General features: G+C 32.0%; 1 protein-coding gene across 1 annotated transcript in view; it reads right to left on the reverse strand.

The window, feature by feature from the left end:
- The window catches only part of LOC145293979 (uncharacterized), a 216,152-nt gene that overhangs the window by 60,567 nt on the left and 134,934 nt on the right, over positions 1-20,651 (reverse strand). Inside the window, exons 2-3 of the mRNA XM_080140864.1 lie at positions 15,778-15,922; positions 4,118-4,208 (exon numbers count right to left, since the gene is read on the reverse strand). Of these exons, the coding sequence (XP_079996990.1) occupies positions 4,118-4,208; positions 15,778-15,864 (178 nt within the window). The 5' untranslated portion in view covers positions 15,865-15,922. The remainder of the gene's footprint in view (positions 1-4,117; positions 4,209-15,777; positions 15,923-20,651) is intronic.

Genomic DNA, 20,651 nt, shown 5'->3' on the forward strand with positions numbered 1-20,651 from the left:
AAAAAAAACTCAGCATTTTTTTTTTGTCCATGGATCAAGAATCACACTAACAAGGTGACCCTCCTCTTTCAACCACAAATGTGGGTGTAAAGACGGCTTCATATTCAATAACCCTTAACCGAAACAGTTTGTGTATGGATGGGTTGGTGAAAGTTGGTACAAAAGGGGATCTCCATACCAGCTCCCAAACAAAATCAAACCACCACCACCACCACCAGACAGGGAAAAAAAAGCTTTTAGCTTCCTGGAAAGGACAAAGTAATGCTAATTATGTAGTTGTCCTGGCAACCTCCACACCTTCCTCGGAACCAAGAAGCTATTTGAAGTAGAGACTTTATGCGGAGAATGATTGAAAGAATAAAAGAGAAGGGAACACTGTTTGCCCTAGCTCTAAGGAATGTGGGAGGAGCTGTTATGCTCTCACATTTGTTAGAGATGAGCAATTTCGTGGTCAAAGGGAAAACGTCTCCCTACCCCAAAGGTAGATGGTTCGAAACAAGCTAATTGGATATCATCAGGTAAAAAATGTTTTTTTTTTAAATGGCCGTACAACATTATTTATGTTACCCATCTCACCCCTCCACCCCCCCCTGCCACCATTTTTGCTTTTAAGATAAATATTTAGGACAGTAATGTCACAGTCTAAGTGTAAGGGCTAAGTGTTCTTCTATAGAGCTTCTGAAGCTTAAAATTGAATTTTATATAGTCTACTTATTTGAGTATAATACCATCTTAAACCCCCTCCCTCACCACCATCTATCCTCTAACTTTGTAGTTGTTTGTATTTTTCAAGAATGTTTAATGAAGTCATTTTGCATGCTGGTTTGTCTGTCACGCTCACACAATAAAAAAAAATAAATAAATAAAATAATGGAGAGGTATTAACTCTAGGATTACCTTTTCTTCCTCAAAAAGCAAAAAAAAAAAAAATGGCAATACAAGCAAGAAACCCTAATTTTATTTATTTATTTTTTAATCTAAACTCCCTATTGACACTTATATTATTTGGATTATTCTGACTATGATAATCATTTTGGTTGTTATTCTCACAACTTTTCGGCTCGATATAACATCCAACCTTCTTCAGGTGCCTCTTTACAAGCTGGGAAGGGGGGATTGTTCTCATTCAGTCAACCATGACTGAATAGAAATGTTAATTTTTTTTTTTTGTTTGTTTTTTTTTTTACATTTATTCTTAGTATCACCTGTAGGGAGGATTGAACTATCAACCTCCAGTCTTCAGAAGGTAACTAATAAAAATAATAAAGATTAACACTTCTTCCTGGTTGTGGCTGATGGAATGGGAACAATCTAATCATGTGGATTAAATAAAACGTTTTGTTGAAAAATTCTGTATAGATTCTAAAGCTAAGCATAATTCCCGAATTCAAGATCAAAACATTGTGGTACTCGACTGAGCTCTAATCTATGACCCCCCCCTCCTGTAAAACGTTTGCAACACATACTTATCTAGCTACAACAGCCAACAATTTCCCTCACTGTTCCTGAAACTAAATGGATATTCCATGAGCAGAGTTTCTTTTCTAGAACTGTCCGCCAGTGGAACACAATACTGTGGGACTGCTTCACAGCCGATTATAACATGGTCATTTTCAAATCTAATGTAAATTAAGTTCTTGTTGAGCCGTCTTCTTAAATAATCCAAGTTCTATCCAAGTTCCACCCTTACTGATCATGTTGTCTCACTATCTTCCTAATACTTATTAATCTTTATCCTTGAGTGGTCTCCAAGACTTGATAAGCAGTGATCTACCTCCCTCCCAGGTAAAAAAAAAAAAAAAAAAAAGTGCAAATAATACAAATTGTCAATTCTCATCTAAGAATCCTTAAACACTAAATATCTTGATCTCTTACTATATCAACATTATTCATAGCTTAAGATCAAAATGCTAAATGCGTAAAGTTTGAAACAATTTTATTGATATTTTGTCAAAGAAATCAGGGACAACTACACTATAATAGCGAAATCTGGAAACTGTAAAAAAAAATAAAAAAAAAAATAAAAATTTCGATTTAAAAAAAAAAAAATAATAATGGTATCTGACCTTTTGTGTCAATTTCAACTAAAAGCAAATTTTCCTTCACCTTCTCCTGTGACAGGGTGGGCCACTGTGGCATCAACTACCCCTTTTCTAACAGGTTGAGGTATGATTCTGTGCTGTTATATGAGGTGCAAAAAACATTTCAATTTTTCATTAAGTTTTTATTTTAAATTTATGTGCAGGTACGTACATTCATGGTAAAGAGAGAGAGAGAGAGAGAGAGAGAGAGAGAGAGAGAGAGAGAGAGAGAGAGAGAGAGAGAGAGAGAGAACAAACATCCCCAAGAACTCACTATAGCCGTTATACAAAACTAAAAACATGACAAAAATAAAAGGCCAATCTGCATTAAATCGGTTAATATCTTGTAAAATGCTTGTTTGGTCATTATTATTGGGAAAAAAAAAAAAAAAAAAAAAAAAGAATATTCATTTTTTTTTTTTAATTTTCTTCCTTTGAAGATTGTGACGCTGAGTATGGGGCAGCCAAACCAGCTGCCAACATTGCCCTGCTTTTTATTGAAACCAACCGAGAGCTCTTTTTAGTATCCTCGTTGTTCCCTTCAATGCAATTGTCTGGATTTCTTTTGCACTTGGTTCACCAGGAATATTAATTAGGTAGGACTTCAGGTTCTTCTTCATAAGCCCTACGGCACCTATAATAACTAGTATGATTGGATTTCGGTTTCTTTTCATATCATATATGAGACCTTGATGTTTGGTCTGTTTCTCTCTTTCAGCTCTGTTCAGACTCCCATCATTAGAAACACTTACTTCAACCAAGGTTGCAACTCACTATTGCGATACTAATTAAACAAGAGAAACTCTCACATCTTGACACCATGCTTTTTAAAACGACCAACATACTGGCCACAACATAATATTTATGCTAAAAGCTAAAGCATAAAAAAAAAAAAAATGGCGAACATGCAAATTCTTATTGTTAAGCTTATACAATTTTATGTTTATTTTCAGTTTTCATGCTAATCAATATTATGCAATTCTTTTTTTTGTTACATTTTACTTCAAAGTTTTAAGAACTCAAATCAAATCAAAGAGAGCCTCTTCCTGAGGCCAGCACTTGATTTCTATATGAGGTACATAGATATTTGACTATTCAGCACTTCTACAGAATTGGGACGAGATTTTGTAGTTGATAAATAGAGTTTTCAGATAAAAAAAACAAAAAACAATGGTTTCAACTGATTATTTTTGTCAATTCTAACAAATTACAATGATAGCTTCCAAATTATGCAGTCGAAATTACTTGAATATTTCTGAATTATTAAACAAAACAACTTTAATCGTGTTAGTCGGTGAAAAATTGCCGCCATCTTGTTTAAAATCAAAATGGAAAATAACCTCCTTTTTGAACTCTCCTGTGTCTTACGATCGTTTTTATCAAATTCTATCTTTTTATTTTCTTTAATAAATATTTTTTTACCGTACCGATTTTCGTAATTTTTACGTATAATCATCTTACAAATATGAGGAATACGTAAATACCATTGTTTTCATGCGAAATTCAGCATTTCTGAAATTTCCTCCCAATAGTGTAGAAGCACTGACTATTCTATTAACTTCTCAAGTGCTGAGTTAGTAAAGTTAAGAACATTAATTTCCCTTTTCCTTAATGACCAGTTAACTATGTCAAAGTATATCTTTCAGAAGTCTTAGTCTTTCCAGATTCCAGGACAAGAATTCATCTAGTCTGGTAGAGTATCCCACTTCACTATGTCATTTTGAAGATTTGGGCAGAGTTTACTTGTAAGGAGTGGAACGGGTTGGGGTGGGGCATCGTCATGCCAGATTGTCCTAACAAACCCCTACATAGAAAGATCTAAGTAGGCATTCATATTCTTTCATACCATATGGAAGCATCACTCATTCTAGACAGGTTGAATCAGCTTCCTCCAAAAAAGAGGAAGTTATGCATTCAAATAACTATTCTCCATCAGTTAAAGTTCCTTAATTTTTGACCCAGTGCTACTGTTGCATTTTTAATTTCCTCAATATGAACAAAGGTTACTTGGGGGAGGGGGGAGAAGCAAATCTTACCTTTACAAAGTGATAATCCAAAATATTCTGTCTCTCTAAGACCCAGGTGAATAACAGCAGCATTAAAGACTTCGTGAAATTTTGATTTTACCTGCAATTAAAAAATGAAATACACATCATTAATGTCTCATCACATCTGCTCAAATTGTTTTATCACCATTAGAGATAGGATGATTCCAATATTTTTCATCGATTACAAATCGTTTAAAATCCCTAAATAATAATCGCTTAAAAAAAAAAATTTCTTTTGAATTTTTGGATTATGGTAAAAACTCACATAATATCTATATATTAATATGATAATGTGTGTGTTATTTTGTGCATCACGCTTACATCTTTTTTCTTCTGAGTGACTTGTTTAATTGTATGACCTTCCATTTCTCGTAATAAATACTTTTACCAAGAATTTTTCATAAGTTTGATTTCGGTTATAACTAAAAGGAACTCAAGTTTATATAAGAGAAAGAAAATTAAAACTAAGTTGAACTTTACAATCAAAATTAATTATGGTAGTTATATTAGTTTGAAGTTTACCATTGTGTATATTAGGTAATTACTACATTCCTTTGATTTCATTAATATATATATATATATATATATATATATATATAAATACATACATTTTCCTTTCTTCATAAGTTTTGGTTTCAGTTTCAATTCCAGCTGATGCACCCAAGTTATATCGATATATTTTTTTTTATTTTTGAAATCACAACTTTATAATATATAAGAATCGATAGAACATTTATTCTATGATGATATATATGAAATCTGCATGAATTTAAATATCATATTAAAGCATATTTTACAACCGGGCTATGCTGGGCGTCCCTGCTAGCTTAGATAAATACTTTTGCAGTTTTAACAAGAGCTACAATAATATCAGGGTGTTTACATTGACGCTGAACATTCAAGAATGCCAACATCAATATACTGTACATGAAAGAGTCCACCGTGGGATTTCCACAGGTCCTGCTAGTATGTATATATTTTCACAAGCATAAAAATACACTTGTGAGGTGAGGGAATCTATAGATTGGAGTATTTCCGGTAGTTTAACATCAACAAATATTTACCATTTTATCATTTGTACCAGCAATGGAAAATTAAGTTTAAAAAAAAAAAAAAAAAAATTTTACCATTTCTTGGCATCAGAAAATGGGTACAATTTCTTCAATTCAGATACCCCAAAAAGTTCGCTTTTTCAGATTCCCAATTCTGATTAATTGTCCCAACACTACTCTCTTAGAAAGAATCTAAATAAATTGACAAGATAATGCCTATTCATCCTTCTGTCAACATCGACATTTGTAGCGACTGTGATGTTCACCATTTTGTCAGATTTTCTCAAACTCTTTCATCACAAACATCATCATCATCATCATCATCATCATATTCAGTGTAAAATCCATTCTATATGCTGGCATGCAGTGAACTGCTTTCAGAATTTGAATTCAAAACTAGCCTATCTGCCCAAGTCTGTCTTATTTCTCTCAAGAACTTTAGCTCACCTTTCTAATCTTGGCACCAATAACTATTTTGATGCATTGCATCCTACAGTATCGATGCATTCAAATGCCAACATTTTTATAACTAAATACTTCTCTTCATGCAACGCATGTCCTCAATCTTCACTGGCTAGGTTTCACTTTCATACATAACCCTTTGGTCAACAGTGGTAACAATCTGTTGTTCTGCCATTACCAACCAGCAGAATGTTTATGCTGTTGAGTGAATTAAGAGTCTATTTGGTAAGTATACAACGTGTGATGATGTATGAGGTGCCCTAAATAAATTTCAAGACTTTTTGTACAAGCATTTAAAATTGTCAGACTCTTAAAAATTCAGTATGCTATTGCTATACATCTTATAAGATGGCTGACAAATTTTCATGAGTTCAGGTTCAAATGAATAGCTACAGCAGGAATTGGAATACACCCTACTAAAGCCTGATTGTCACAGCTGGTAAATTTCATAAATGCAATATGGGCGTAAGGACACTTTAGAAGAACAATATGCAATAAAATTCTGTTTTAATACTTCAGGAGCATCTTGCATAAAGCAAGCATCAGTTTTTGAGTGGCATAAGGGATTCAAGGAAGGCAGGGCGTCTGTGAGGGATGATGAGAGGTGTGGGAGGAGTAAGGAAGTCAGAGCACCAGAGTTGATTGGCCAAATAAAAAATTTCATGCATAAGGACAGTCGTGTGTCTATAGAGATAAGAAGTGCACAGTTTGATGTCAATGTAGATGTGAAAGACTTGTGAAAAGTTTGTTCCAAGGGTGCTCAGAAAAGATCAGACTATTTGACCAAGATGGACATCCAGACAGTTCCTCGACCTCCCTATAGTCCAGATTTAGCTCCGTGACCTTTTTCATTATTGTTATTCCCTAAGCTCAAGGAAAACCTTAGCAGTTGTTGTTCCGAGACAATTGCAGAGATGAAAGAGGCTGTGACGAGGGTCGTTGACACGCTCACACAAGAGGTCTTCCATGGGGCCCACCAGAAGTTATTGGAATGGTACAACAGGTGCATTGCAGCCGGAAGAGATTACTTTGAAGGGGACTAGAGTTTCAGGTGTGTACTATTAATAGAAATGCCCATACGAAAAATAAGTCTAGAAACTTATTGAAGGCACCTCATATGGAAGTGAAACCTAGCCAGTGAGTTTTGAAAACATGTATTTCATGGAGACATATGATATGGCAATGATATGATGGATATGTAAACGCGAATCCTGGTGATTTCAAAAGAATAAATCTGAAGAGTATAGGGCAAATGTGTACAGAATAGAAGACTTTGTTGGTTTGGTCACGGTGAAGAATGAATCAGAGTTCTTGGGTTTTGGATGTAAAACAGTTGGCAGAGGATAGCCAAGAGAAACATGTGATAAAATGATAATGGACCTGCGAGAAGGAGGGATAAATAAAGACCTGGGAATAGATGGGTTAGTTTAGAAGTCAACTTCTAAAAGCTGTCCGACACATGCCAGCAGATGGTAAACCAACGACAGCAATAATAAAATTACAGTAAAATTACTCCCCTCGTACAAGTCAAAATTGTACTGAGAAAGTTGAAAGCTGTTAACAAATTCGTATGCATCAACAGCAAAATACTTTAGTTGTCAAACATGTTAGTTTCCACTCAAGGACAATGGGAGACAATTTTTTTTTTTTTTTTGTACACAAAGTAACCAACTGCACCACCTACAAAAGCTATCAGTGGTTTAGTTAGTCGGCACATCTTAAATAGACTCAGAATGAAAAATATAGGAAAACCATTTTTTTTTCTTCTGTTTACTAGTTGTTTTTTTTAGTTAAGTTTATTTACTGTGGCAAAGTACTAAAACTGTCGATTGATTGTATTATCTATTATGCTATGAAGAAGATGGAACATGTCTATATATATATATATATATATATATATATATATATATACACACGTACACACATAATCACGATGACACACCGGTTCCCATATATATATATACATACACACATATATATACATACACACGCACGCGCATAATCACGTTGACAACATTGAAAATGAAAAGGTTCAGAAGAAAGAAAAATAAAAAAAAATTTTTAACGAATCATTATAGGTTTATTTCCAGTTATTTCCTAATCAATATCGATTGTAAAAATACACTTGAACAATTAAAAAAATAAACACATAAAAACATTAGATTTTCTTTTTAAACTAAGTAACCATTTTTTTTAAATAATAAACAGAAAAGTAGCCATAAAAAGTATTCAACCCAAATAATTTTTGCTTAATAAAATTTTTTTAAAAATTACATTTTTCAACAAAAACACTATATAGATACATTCATTGTAGTTACTAATTCTCTTGTGCAAATTTTAAGTAGAATTTTTTTTTTCTCTACACATTTTTCGAATATCGTTTTTCATACGAGCAATTAAAAGGGTTAAAGCAAGATAAAAGACAGAAACTGACATACTCAGCCACTGAAGGAGCAGATATAAACTAGTATATATTATTTATACATATTTTATACTTTTATATAGCTATATAAAAATAGCTAATGTCATGACATTTAAAAACATACTAGCAACGTTACTCGGCGTTGCCCGGGGCAAAACTAACATATTTCTATTAGCCCCCCCCCCTTCCGTTTTCCTAACCCCACCCAACCCATTCCTCACTAGCTAGATACACGCACATAGAAAACTCCTTTATATAATAGACCCCTTGTGGAATTAGTTGGCATTTCCAAATTAGCACATAACATGGGCAAAAAAAAAAGAAAAAAAAAAAGATCTTTCTCTGACAAAACCCGACCCAGCTGACTCTTAAAGAATGATTTTTTTTTTTTAATTTTTAAATATAATTTATCCAAGGCAACATGGATCAAGACTACATCAACTTTGTGAGTGTTGGTTTTGTAGTTTGTTTTCATTTTTTTTTACTTTTAGTTGGACATACAAACATACAAGTAACAGCCATTTATATAATAGATTAAATTGATTAATAATTTAAATTTTTTCCTTACATATATTTTTTTTGTTTCTTTATTTTTTTTTTTTTTTTTGTGGGAGAGAGGGGCGTTTTGTATTTCCGGTTACCAACTCTTCTATCATGCGTTTTTCTGTTGTCATGTTAGTATAGTATTGAAGTTAAATATCTGGTATTGTCTCAAGTGTAAAATACACAAGAAAAAAAAAAAAGCAAAACACCAGTGATGTATATAAATGCCACCACTAAATTACAATGAAATCGACAGTTACACGCCTCCACCTCCGCGGACCACCACATACCAAAAGAATCCTGCACTGCTAACACCTATTCATGCATCAATAGCAAAAATAGCTTTGCTGTCAAGCATATCAACTTCCAGTGAATGACAATGGATACAATCCTAAACGCACACAGCAATGCACTACCTGCAGAGATTATAAAAGCTTCAGTCACTACCGAAATTGTAACCAATCAGAAGGAGTACAAGTATAACTCAATCACACCTGTTCCGTTGTTTTGTTTTAAAGCATATCAACCCTTTTCAGGTTATTTAACACCGAATTCAGTAATTTTGGAAAAAAAAGATGGTATGCTTCAAGTTGTTTATATCTCCAAATATTTATTCATGATGTTTGGTTTGGTTTGGTTGTTTTATAAAGATTTTTGTTTTTGTAAAACATGATTGAATTTTGCAAAGGGAAATGAAAAAATAACAAATAATACCATTGATATTTAGTGCATTTTTAGGTACAGAGGTCAGTATTTTCAGACAGCCTGATCTGGCAGCACTAGGTAACCACATCGGGGATCAATGTAAATTGACATGGCTTTATGAGCGCTCTGCATTGTCATTATTCGTGAAAATGCCCTGAGCCTTCTCTTGGCCTGTCAAACTAGCAGGACATCCAATGAAACTTCTTGATACTTGCAGGTTTGTTTCGGGAAGGATCATTTTATTAGGTTGGTACAAAAATAATGTAATTTTTTGACGTTGAACTATATATAAAAAATTTTTTTGTAAAAACCTAATATTAATTATTTGCCTCCCCATGTATAATTTTTTTTTTTTAGCTACCGACTAGCAGGGAGCCCAGCATTGCCCGGTCTTAAAATGCACTTAAATATGGTATTTTAATTTATAAAGATTTCGTATTTATTATTATAAAGCCAATTCGCTATTGATTATTATAGTGTCCCTAATATAGTAATGATTTAAAAAAATAAAAATAAAAAATGACTTGGGTGCCATCAGCTAGAATCGAAACAAGACATTTAGGTATTATCAATGATATAATAATTATTAATAAAAGTTCTTATAAATATAGTTATTAATTAATAAACGTTCACCAAATTTCAGTTTCCTTGGAATCTTCCTGAAGGATTTTTAGAGAGGGGGGGGGGTATAATAGGAGGCGGAAGTTTCCATTTAAAAATTCAAATATTGTAACTTTGCATTCAAATTGCTCCATAGTCATTAAGACAAAATTAACTCAAATTTCATGAACTTCCATTTCTAAACCATTCCGTTCTGAAATGGCTATTCTTCTAGTTTTCATGTCTTTTGTATTTTCACTTACACTGTAAGCGTATATTTTACAATAAAAAGGTATAGTCGACATCCTCTCTCTCCCCATGTAGGTGGCTGAAAACAATTTTTAATGCAAGTCCACTGTTCAACCAGAGTTAAAAAAAAAAAAAAAAAAAAAATACAGAAAACTTTATGATGTACATACCAGTCACAGAACGAAAATGTCATATTCCAAAAATCAGAAATTGATCAAGTAGTTTTATTTTTAACTAAGAAAATCAAATTATATGAGTAAGCAAAAAGGGATTATCTCACATTGCCATCTTGTAAGTAGGAGGGTAGACAAGTCTATGATAATTCAAACTTGTGAGATCAGTCTTGTAATGGTAACAATTTCACATTAAAAAAGTTTTTTTTTATAACAATAAAACTATCAATTTATATGATTTTTAGAATATGACATTTTCATTCTGTGACGGGTACATACATTAATGATTTTTCTGTAATTTTGTTTTTTAATTAGGTGGAATTCTGGATAAGAAGCCAATTTCTTCTAATTGCTATTTCATAATCGTCAGCCTAAGCATGATAATAGACAAACTTTTTAATTGTATTATTTGGATTAATTGGACAATTGTTCTCATCTTGTGTTATCTGTACAACGTTTCGGTCGATGTAACTTCCGATCTTCTTCAGATGTATAAGTTACCATGTTTGGCAAGGTTCTAGGTAAGAATAAAATTTACAAAAATAAATAGTATAAAGTCAATAAAATTATCAAGCAAAATGCTAGGAATATTATTTCTAAATTATTTAGAACCACGATTTTCATTAAATTGTAAGGTTTTAGAAACCTAAATTTATATATAAAAAATAAATAAAAAAGATGGTTGCTTGAGAGACATCATATTGACTTTATTTTTTGTCAAGTTACTCTCAAATAGAACCAAAAAAATATGAAATCTGGGAGTGTAGAGTTAACTCCCCTTGCCCTTTCCCCTTTATCAGACATGATGACTTGTACACCGAATCGTTGTGCAGATAACACCCAAGTTGAGAACAATTGTTCAATTAATCTAAATAATACAATTATACATGATCTAAAAAATTGAGAACTGTACAAATTTTTATAACGTTTTACTTTTTCTTTATTTATTTTTGTACAATAATTAAATTTTGTAATGTTTTTATTATTACTAAAGATATAAGTAAAAATAAGTGGACGAGTTATCATTTTGCCCTTTCACATGTATGATAGTTGCTTAAACTTACCGTTTATATGGTCAAATATTCACTTCATACTGAAATTTTAAATAATTTTTCTTTAATCCAAGACCGATGGCAAAAAAAGTGTCTTTTAAAGTTTCACTCACACCTAATATCGGAGGAAAAAATAAAGAAAAAAACTAAATGTTGACAACTAATTCTGAACCTGGTGACCCAAAAACGAATGAATATTAAAAAAAGAAAATAAATTGCATTAGTGTTGGGACGATCAATCGAAATTGTAAAAATCAGAATTCTTGGAAGTATCAGTACCAGAAAAATTTGAGCTTAATTCCTGATTCCAAAAATGATTCTTTTACTTTTTTTTTTTTTTTTTTTTTTATTTATTTCAAAAATAATATTCTATTGCTGACACAAGTGAAAAATATAGCTGAAAATCTCACAATGAGTTTAAAATTTTGGATACAATACATAAAGAAAATTTTTTTTTAAGTTTATCAAATTAAAAAGAAAATTATATCTGGATTTAAAAGATAAGGACTCTCTGCTATCTCACCGCTCCGATTTTTTAAAATTTATTTTTATTTTTTATTTATTTTTTTTTTTTTTAAGTAATTTTAGAATCGGAATCAATAATTGCATTTAAATTGAGCATGTAGAACAGAATCAGTAATCATATTGGATACAGAGAAAATATTGAAATCATGAAAAATTGCCAACATTAAAATGTAAGTGTATTTCCCAAACTATTTTAAAGACATTTGAGATGTTTTATGATTTAAATTTAACTAGCGGGGGTACCCGGCACTGCCTGGGTGTTTGTAGGTATGTGTTGAGCACAAAAAAAAAATCTTTTGTAGGTTTAAAAGAAAAAAAGGGGGTTGGTGACAAGTAGGTTTGAACCCGAAGCCTTGAGGCTGACAACATACAACTGCGCTACGGCAACGGAAGCAATATAAGAATTTAGCGATTAAAAAGTGAAGGAGACAGTTTTTTTTTTGGAGCCCAAATGAATAGCAATTGTCTGATATGACGGTTTTCACCAACATTAATCAAAGCACTCATTGCTTTTCTGGGCGTGCCGCACAAGTGCTGAGGTTCATTTCAGTTTCACTTTTTTATACTAAAAAGCCAAAGACACATGCGTGGGCCAATAAATATAGCAAAAAATCATGCGTAAAAGTTGCCCAAATTAAAGATACATGCCGAGTCGTTTCATAAATATAAAAAGTTATAAGAATGAGCAACCAACTCGAGAACCACCCACCAAAAAAAGCCGGACATACACAAAAAATGCACACACTAACACACATTCTGGCTTTTTTATATATATATATATATATATATATATATATATATAGACTAACAGGGGTGCCCGGCGTTGCCCGGGTATTTGTGGGTGTGTGGAAAAAAAAAAAAAAAAAGAAAAAAAAGAACAGTGTTGGTACTCGAAGGCGGAAAAGAAAGTGAAAGAAGACTTGAGTTTACCACTGCGCCATGACGCGAATGGAAGTGTAAAGTGTTCAAATTTAACGATGGAAAAAAAAAAATGAATGAGAATCATGCAGGCACAGAAATGAACATCTGGCCATAGGCTAGTTAAACTTTCCGCTTACTGCCGTATTTGCTTCTCCACGATAAAGGGGAAAACCAGCTCCCCCCATAAAGGCGGAACTCCGACAGTGTCCAAATGAATAGCAATTGTCTGATATGAAGGGTTTCCTCCAAATTGATCAAAGCTGATTGCTTTCTAGATGTCCCGGCCAGGAAGGCCAAGAAGCAGTTGTTGTTGCTTCGATCAGCTTCGCTTAATTTCTACGAGAAAGACAAACAAACACCAGGAACCAAGGTTTTTTAAAAAAAAAACTCGATCAAAATAAAAATAGTGACAACGTCCTTTTTTAATCTGAGATATTATAATCTAAGGAGTATAAGGAAGCTTCTCCAAAATTTCTTGGACATGCATAAACGCTCGCATTCATTTTGAATTTTATATTATAGATTACTAACATGTTCTTTTGATTTTTGTTTCATATTTGAACTTATATTCAATTTCTTAAAAGATATATTAAAATATATCTTTTACTATATAATATAGTATTATTGTTGTTGTAGTTTAACACCTCTGCTAAATCACTCCTCCAAATTAAAATTCTACTTCTTTTAGGAGATTACATGTGTACACTCCAAAAAGTTAGTGGAAAGAAGAAAAAAAAAAAAAAAGGAAAAGATCAATTATTTAAGAATTTAGAATTGAGGACCAGTTTTGTATAGTAATTTAATGTCGAATGAGCTATTTCCAAGACATTCTAGCAGTTAACCAAAAATTGTTATTTTTCTCAGAGATAAATTTTGTGTTTATATTTTTGCTTGTTGGGGGATTATACTTTTTTTGTAGCAATTACTTATAGTTTTCTGACTTTGCCAAACAGACATAGAACTAGTGATAAAAATAATTAATAAACATCGCTAAAAATGTTAGAATAGCCCAGAAATGATCATTGCATGATAAATTCATTTTTCAAAACTTATCTTCCAATATAAATTCTAAAATTGTTTCCTTTTTTTTTTTTTTTGCCCCAACCCCCTTTTCGCCAAGTATTTCAAGGTGTTTACACATGCTCATCTAAAAAAGTAGTCTCCTTTTTGCAGGTGTTTTAGCTGAGGGAGTTGATCTACAAATTTGCCATTATTGTTAGTAGTAGTATTACTATTATTATCTGTGCCTTGTTTTTTTTTTGTTTTTTTTCTTCTTTTTACAGTAAAATAAATCAATCTACTACATATATCTTATATTGACAGTAGCATAACCAATCAAATCTTTATGATTAGGGTAAAACATGGGCATTCTTTGGTAGAAAGAATGTACAGAATAGTTAACTACACACGCTTACCCCATGCTTCTATGTTGAGAATAGTTTCCTAAATATAACTATATTATTTAAAAGCTTTCTTAAAATCGAAAGGGGACTTTGTAAACTATTCTGTTCCTACATCTTATACATATCAATGGTCAATTATTTTATTTTTAAATCGCATTTTGTTAATTAACAAGGAGCTAATGTAAATCTACTTTGTTATAAAAGAGAAATAAATCTTTACTTCCTTATTTTCAATCAACTACAAGGAAAACATCTGAAACAAAAAATATTTAGAAACATCTACTCGTGTAGAAGAAGCCCTCACTAAGTGTATTTTTTTATGTTTGTGAAAATATATGAAAACACTACAAAGGTTTTACAGTAATTCAAAATTTAAAAAAAAAAAAAAAAAAAATGGTATTTAGAAATTTAAAAATAATTTGAATCAGAATCGGTAATTGTATCAGAATTGAGAAAATTCCTGAAGTCATCCCACCACAAGTTATTACTCCAGGACAGCGTTTCTTGCCCTCTCCCCCTCTCAACACTAAAGCAAAATGCTAAATAATCCCTGTAGAATTAGCATTATCAAAACCTGGAAATTTCTTTCCAAATTACATGAAAAACTGTTTCTTTTTAAAATAAAGTTTTTAATAACTAAATGCCCCCAACCCCAACTCATTCTGTTCCACTTGATCCCTAAAAGAATGAATAGTAAAAAAAAATAAATAAATAAAAATAAAAAAGTGCCTATATTTTGTGTTCAAGGCAATGCTGAAAAATGCATAGGATTTGTAAGTGTGATCTTGTGCAGTTTTCGATTTATATCTAGCCACAGATAACTGTTCTCGTCTAGAATTCCTCATATATTATTAAAAAAAAAAATCTGTATGATATGCCAGCGACAAAACAAAAATATCATATTCCAAAAATCATGTAAATTAATCAAATAGTTATATTTTGAAAGAAAATCATTTTTAAACGATTAATGGAAATTCATAAGCGTTACAACATAAATCTTGCAAGTTTGAATTGTTGAGTTATTTCCCGTTTTTTTTTTGTTTTGTTTTTTTTAAGATTGTTTTAAAAAATGGTGGACAACACAGCTGCTCTTCAGTTACTCATAAAAGTTCTTATTTAAAAATAAAGCTCCTTGATTAATTTTAAAGTGATTTTGGGAATATATTTTAATTTTGTCACAGGTACGGGGAATAGTTTGTTTTTTTTTTTTTTTTAATGTAGGAGAAATTCTGGACAAGAACCAAGATAACTTTCCTTTAGACTAGCAGGGCTCTCAGGTATAGTACAGGCCATGAACCATAAAATACAAGTTAAAAGGTGTGTAATATCTTTCTCTCCTCCTCCTATCTCTCTTCTCCTGCCCTCATCCTCTATCTATTCACCTCTCTCGTTTAACTGTATTAAAACAATAATATATATAAAGGGTTTTCTATGCTAACTTTTAAAAAAAACTAACGAAAGCATTCCGGGAAAAAAAAAATGAACAAAAATAAATAAAAAATACATTTAAAAAAGGGAAAAAAAAGTAGGGGGATACTTACATCAACTGGAACTCGTATCTCATCTCCACTAAGCAGCCTCACCTGCACGACCTTTTTCTTCTTGGGAGAGCTACTAACGGCCAACATTGTGCAGCCACAAAGCTCACACCCAAACTCTAGTCATTATAAACACTACATGGTATACCTACAATAAAAGAAGGAAACAAAAAGAAAATAAGTAACCGATCAATACTAGAAAAGATCAATTATTAGGATCGAAAGAATTAGTAATCATTGATATTGTTCGTTTATTAGTGTCAGCATCAGCCTAGTGCACATGATTAAGTTTTTCTTTATCTCTATTGTTTTATTCATGCAATATCTTCCCCAAAGTGATGTGTGTATATATATATATATATATATATATATATATATATATATATATATATATATATATAGATATTATATAATATGTATAGATTTTCAGCATTTATTTTAATAGCATTACGTGCCTGATGATTTCCTGCGGGGATGAACCGCGGATGCCTCTGTGTAGTTTAATTGCTTTAAATATATTTTCATATGTTACTAGCTAGCTCTTCTCATATATTAAGTATTGTTGGAATAAATACTGAAATCGTTTACATAATATATTGCCTTCTATTATGTATACAGAACTTATATAGATAACTCAGTGTGTGTGATATTTCTATGTTCCTTTTAAAAAGAAAGGTTAGAGAATCTACATAATACGTGAGGTGTATTTTTATGTCAAATTTACTGGGGAAGACAATAAAAGTGTTCTAAATCTCCATGTTACCCACGAGGGAGGGAGGGTGGGGTGAGAAGCTCCTTAAAATTTCAAATTAAGCATCTCTGATTATAATCAAAGTTAAAACCAAATGTATAAGACACAGAATCCAGGAGTTTTCCAACATTGCATCTTATTTCTATATCAGAAGAGAAACGGCGATGGCAGTAAAAAATAAATAAATAATATGGTGTTATAAGCATAATGCAAATCCCGAGCAACATCGAATCTTTCTGATCATAAGGAAAAGTTTAAATTGAAGAACCAAAACAATTGCGATATTCCCAGGAGATCACATAATACAAAATTTACTTTGTAAATAAATCCGATCTTATAAATCCACAAGATATATTTCAATAGTGTAGATAAAAAGTAAGCTCAATGGTTAATATGTTATGTTAAGCAGAGCTTTTATATTATAAACTATGACATATTTTAAATATCATAATCATGCTCCAAAAAATCAACACTTAAGTTTTTTTCTACATGTACATACGCTTAAAATAAAATAGAAGTCATTTTATTATCGCTATTACATCAGAATAAAACTTGAAAAAATTATTATGATGTTCTCATCAGCATATATAAACTTTATCAATCACAATTCACATAATTTCTAGAGGATGTATTCGCAATCAGTTCGATATCGGAATGTTCAGGTGAATGGACTAAATACAACATATTTCTCAATTAGGATAGAGAGAACACATGAAAATCAAAAACACATTTCATGATGGGATCTATTTTAAAAGTTCAAGTTTTACTCTAATGTAATAAAAGGTTTTGAAACGCTCATACATATAAACATTGTTATAAGAGTAGATTTATAACATTTTGTAATCTACTAAATTATATAATATACTAGCATGCTGCCCGGCATTGCCCAGTTGTAAAATATGCTTAAACATGATATTTTAAGTTATGTAGATTGTGTATTTATTACAAAAGAACCAATTCTCTACATTGTAACCAATATATAGTAGCGATTTCAAAATTTTTTTTTCTTTTTTTTTTTAAATAGGATTTAGATGCCGTCAGTTAGAATCAAAACCAAAACATTTAGCTCTTTAGCGGTATTCACTACTATATGACCTAAGGACAGAGGGATATCAAAATTTTAAAAATTTTGACAGTTTAATGTATAAATGTATATTTGCGCATATGTAAATAATCTTGGTTTAAGTCGACTTACGTCTGTAAAGTTCAAATTATTTTCAATTTCAACTCTTTAGTAGCGATTTTTACGGGCCAAAAAACAAATCGAATCTGTTCCACAGGTCTGAATCCCCAATATATCGTTTCAAGTTTGCAAACCAAATATTGACAGTAGTTTGGTAGAAACCGTTCCATACACGAGATCACTTTTATATAGATACTAGCAGAGAAGCCCTTCGCTACCTGGAATTGAATAAGGATCAACAAATGTGCCACATTTCCAATATTTTTATAGTCATTGAAATCGATGAACCCACCCATTTTTCAATCAAATCGATTGATTACCTGCTATGGTTGGGGGCTCATTACAGTCCATAAAGGACAAAGCTTCACATGCCCCTCCCCCGCAGTAACTTAGTCCACAATACATTGTAGTCTACATGGCACTGTAAAGAACTTACTGTTCATTTTATAATATATATATATATATATATATATATATAATGGCTTGGATTAAAGTTTAAAATGTAAAAGTCAAGTATCATGCTTCAATTGTGCTCTAAACAGAAACATTCATTTGCAAACGCGCCCGTCTTATCAAAAAACCTACTGCTGATTTTTATACTCCAGGCCCTTCTGTTTGTACAGTGATAAAACTTCTCAAATATGCTTGCAATATTTGGTTGTATGAAAATTTTATCTGACCAAAATCGAACTACTCCTTCTTTAATAGTTTTTTTTTATTTCTTTTTTTTTTTAGATTATCGATTTACGATAATCATCGGAAACATTCAGATAAAAACATCTACTTAAAAACACTCCCAGACACAAAGTACATTTGTGTGAAATTTCATAAAAATCGGCCAAGCAGTTTTGGAGTCCATAGGGAACGAACACAAGCAGACAGACAGACAAAATGCCTTTTATAGATAAGTAGATAGATATTGAAAGAAAACTTGTTTCATAAACAAAGAAACATACCTAGCTTCATAGATATAGAGTTTGGAATGTGTGTATATTTGCATATATAGAATTGACTCATAAACTAACTACATTAACCAATCTTTATGAATTTTGGAACAGTTGCAAGGTGTAGGGGTGAGTAATATAGGCTATATTTATTTTGATTTATGCAAAAGGGACAAAGAGGGGGATGTATGCCCTATCAAATGCCTCAAATGTTTTTGTTTTTTTTTGCAAAATTTTAACAATGGTAATAGGCATCAAGTAATAACTATTCTCCAAGGTACATAAAAGTGGTGCAACACTGTTTTAGAAATAAATTTTACCCATCCTGGTACGGGTATTCTTATATATATATATATATATATATATATATATATATATATATATATATATATGTGTGTGTGTGTGTGTGTGTGTGTGTTTGTATGCACTACACACACAAAAAAAAAAAAACAATTTCCTGTTGATGTTGTGAACCACTTAGTAACTTCAACCGAAAAATATTTTTGTTTTAAGCAATTAATAACAGTGAAGCAAATACCTTGGAAAGCTCCATAACCTGGCAAGAATTGCATTTGGTTGGGTGTGGCAAGCATATCATCAGGCAGACGATTGAAGTTTCACTACTAATAAAAATCTCCCGGGAAGCCTTAGGTTGGTGGTAATGATATTCTAGATCCCTCACCCCCACCAAAAGCTAACCCCAGGGTTATAACTTGATGGTAGTTTTGTCAGAACTGCTATAGATGCATTTCACCAGGCAGATACATAAGTACAAAAGCACCTGATGCAAGTCCAACAAAATCTTCCTTTGGTAACGACCCATACTTTTGGGAAATCATTACATAAGTATTTCCTTTTGTTTCATTTTACTTCAGTCAAAATTCTCAGAAATCAAGTGTTAACCCATTCTTTGGGCTAACACTTGATTTCCATACAAGATACAGACCGTATATTTCGGCGTATACGGCGACCGTCAGATAAGACGGGGTACAAAATTGGAGCAAATTTTAATAAATTTATCATACATTGGTTGTATAAGACGACTGCTAAATCAAGAAACCATGTTTGTTTAGCTTAGGCTAGAGATTGCAACACCCGACATCTTATGAAAAATTGGTTTTTAAAGATTTAACTTTAAGGGTCGTCTTATACACCAGAATATACGGTAGATATTTAAATATTCCATCAAAGTTCTCCTTTACATATCAAACACTGAGTAAGCAAAAAAGTTGGGAACATAATTTTCCTCTCCCCAATTGACCATTTTAATATGTTATATCTTTCTTGTGGTCTCTTGGTTTTACTAAATTCCAAGAAAAGAATTTATCTAGTCTAGTGGAGTATCCAGTTTCATGCTGTTACTCAAGGTAACATCATTTGGAGAAGGTGTATCATCTATAATATAAATCTTACCTGTATGTATGTTTGTATGTCTGCCTAAAACTTTCGACAAAGGCGACGGATTTTCACAAGATCAGTATCATTTTGAAGTTCGACTCTTGGGACGATAAATATTGAAAAATTGGCCAAAAACATTAATTCCTTCACCCTGAATTGAGCACTTTTCTACAGGGAGGGGTCGCTTTTTTCGCCGATATTTTCGATAGTCACCCCCTCTATTCTATTGTCTAGCCTTAATTTAAACCTACATCACTTCTGGTTTGGCAATGAATGCAACAGAAAACACTTCACATTTTTTTTTTCCATACTCTTTTCCTCCATCGTGGTAAGGGTTCGAGCCTGCCTGCCCACTATCACTTTTTTTTTTTTTTTTGCTCAACACACACTTCCAAACACCTGGGCAATGCCAGGCATCCAGGCTAGTAAAAGTCAGTGTAAGTTGGCCATAGTGAGATCTTATTTGTGCTGTGAATATTGTGTGATTTTGAGTATTTGATCAGGGTTTACGAGGGGCGTGCAATAAGTAATGCCTCTGACCAACTTTCAGTTGTCTGATCTAGCTGAAATTTTGCATGTGCAATGATTTATATCTCTACGG

The sequence above is a fragment of the Euprymna scolopes genome, chromosome 15 (genome assembly GCF_053919585.1).
Source record: "Euprymna scolopes isolate OS-2025 chromosome 15, ASM5391958v1, whole genome shotgun sequence".
Classification (NCBI taxonomy): Eukaryota; Metazoa; Mollusca; class Cephalopoda; order Sepiida; family Sepiolidae; genus Euprymna; species Euprymna scolopes.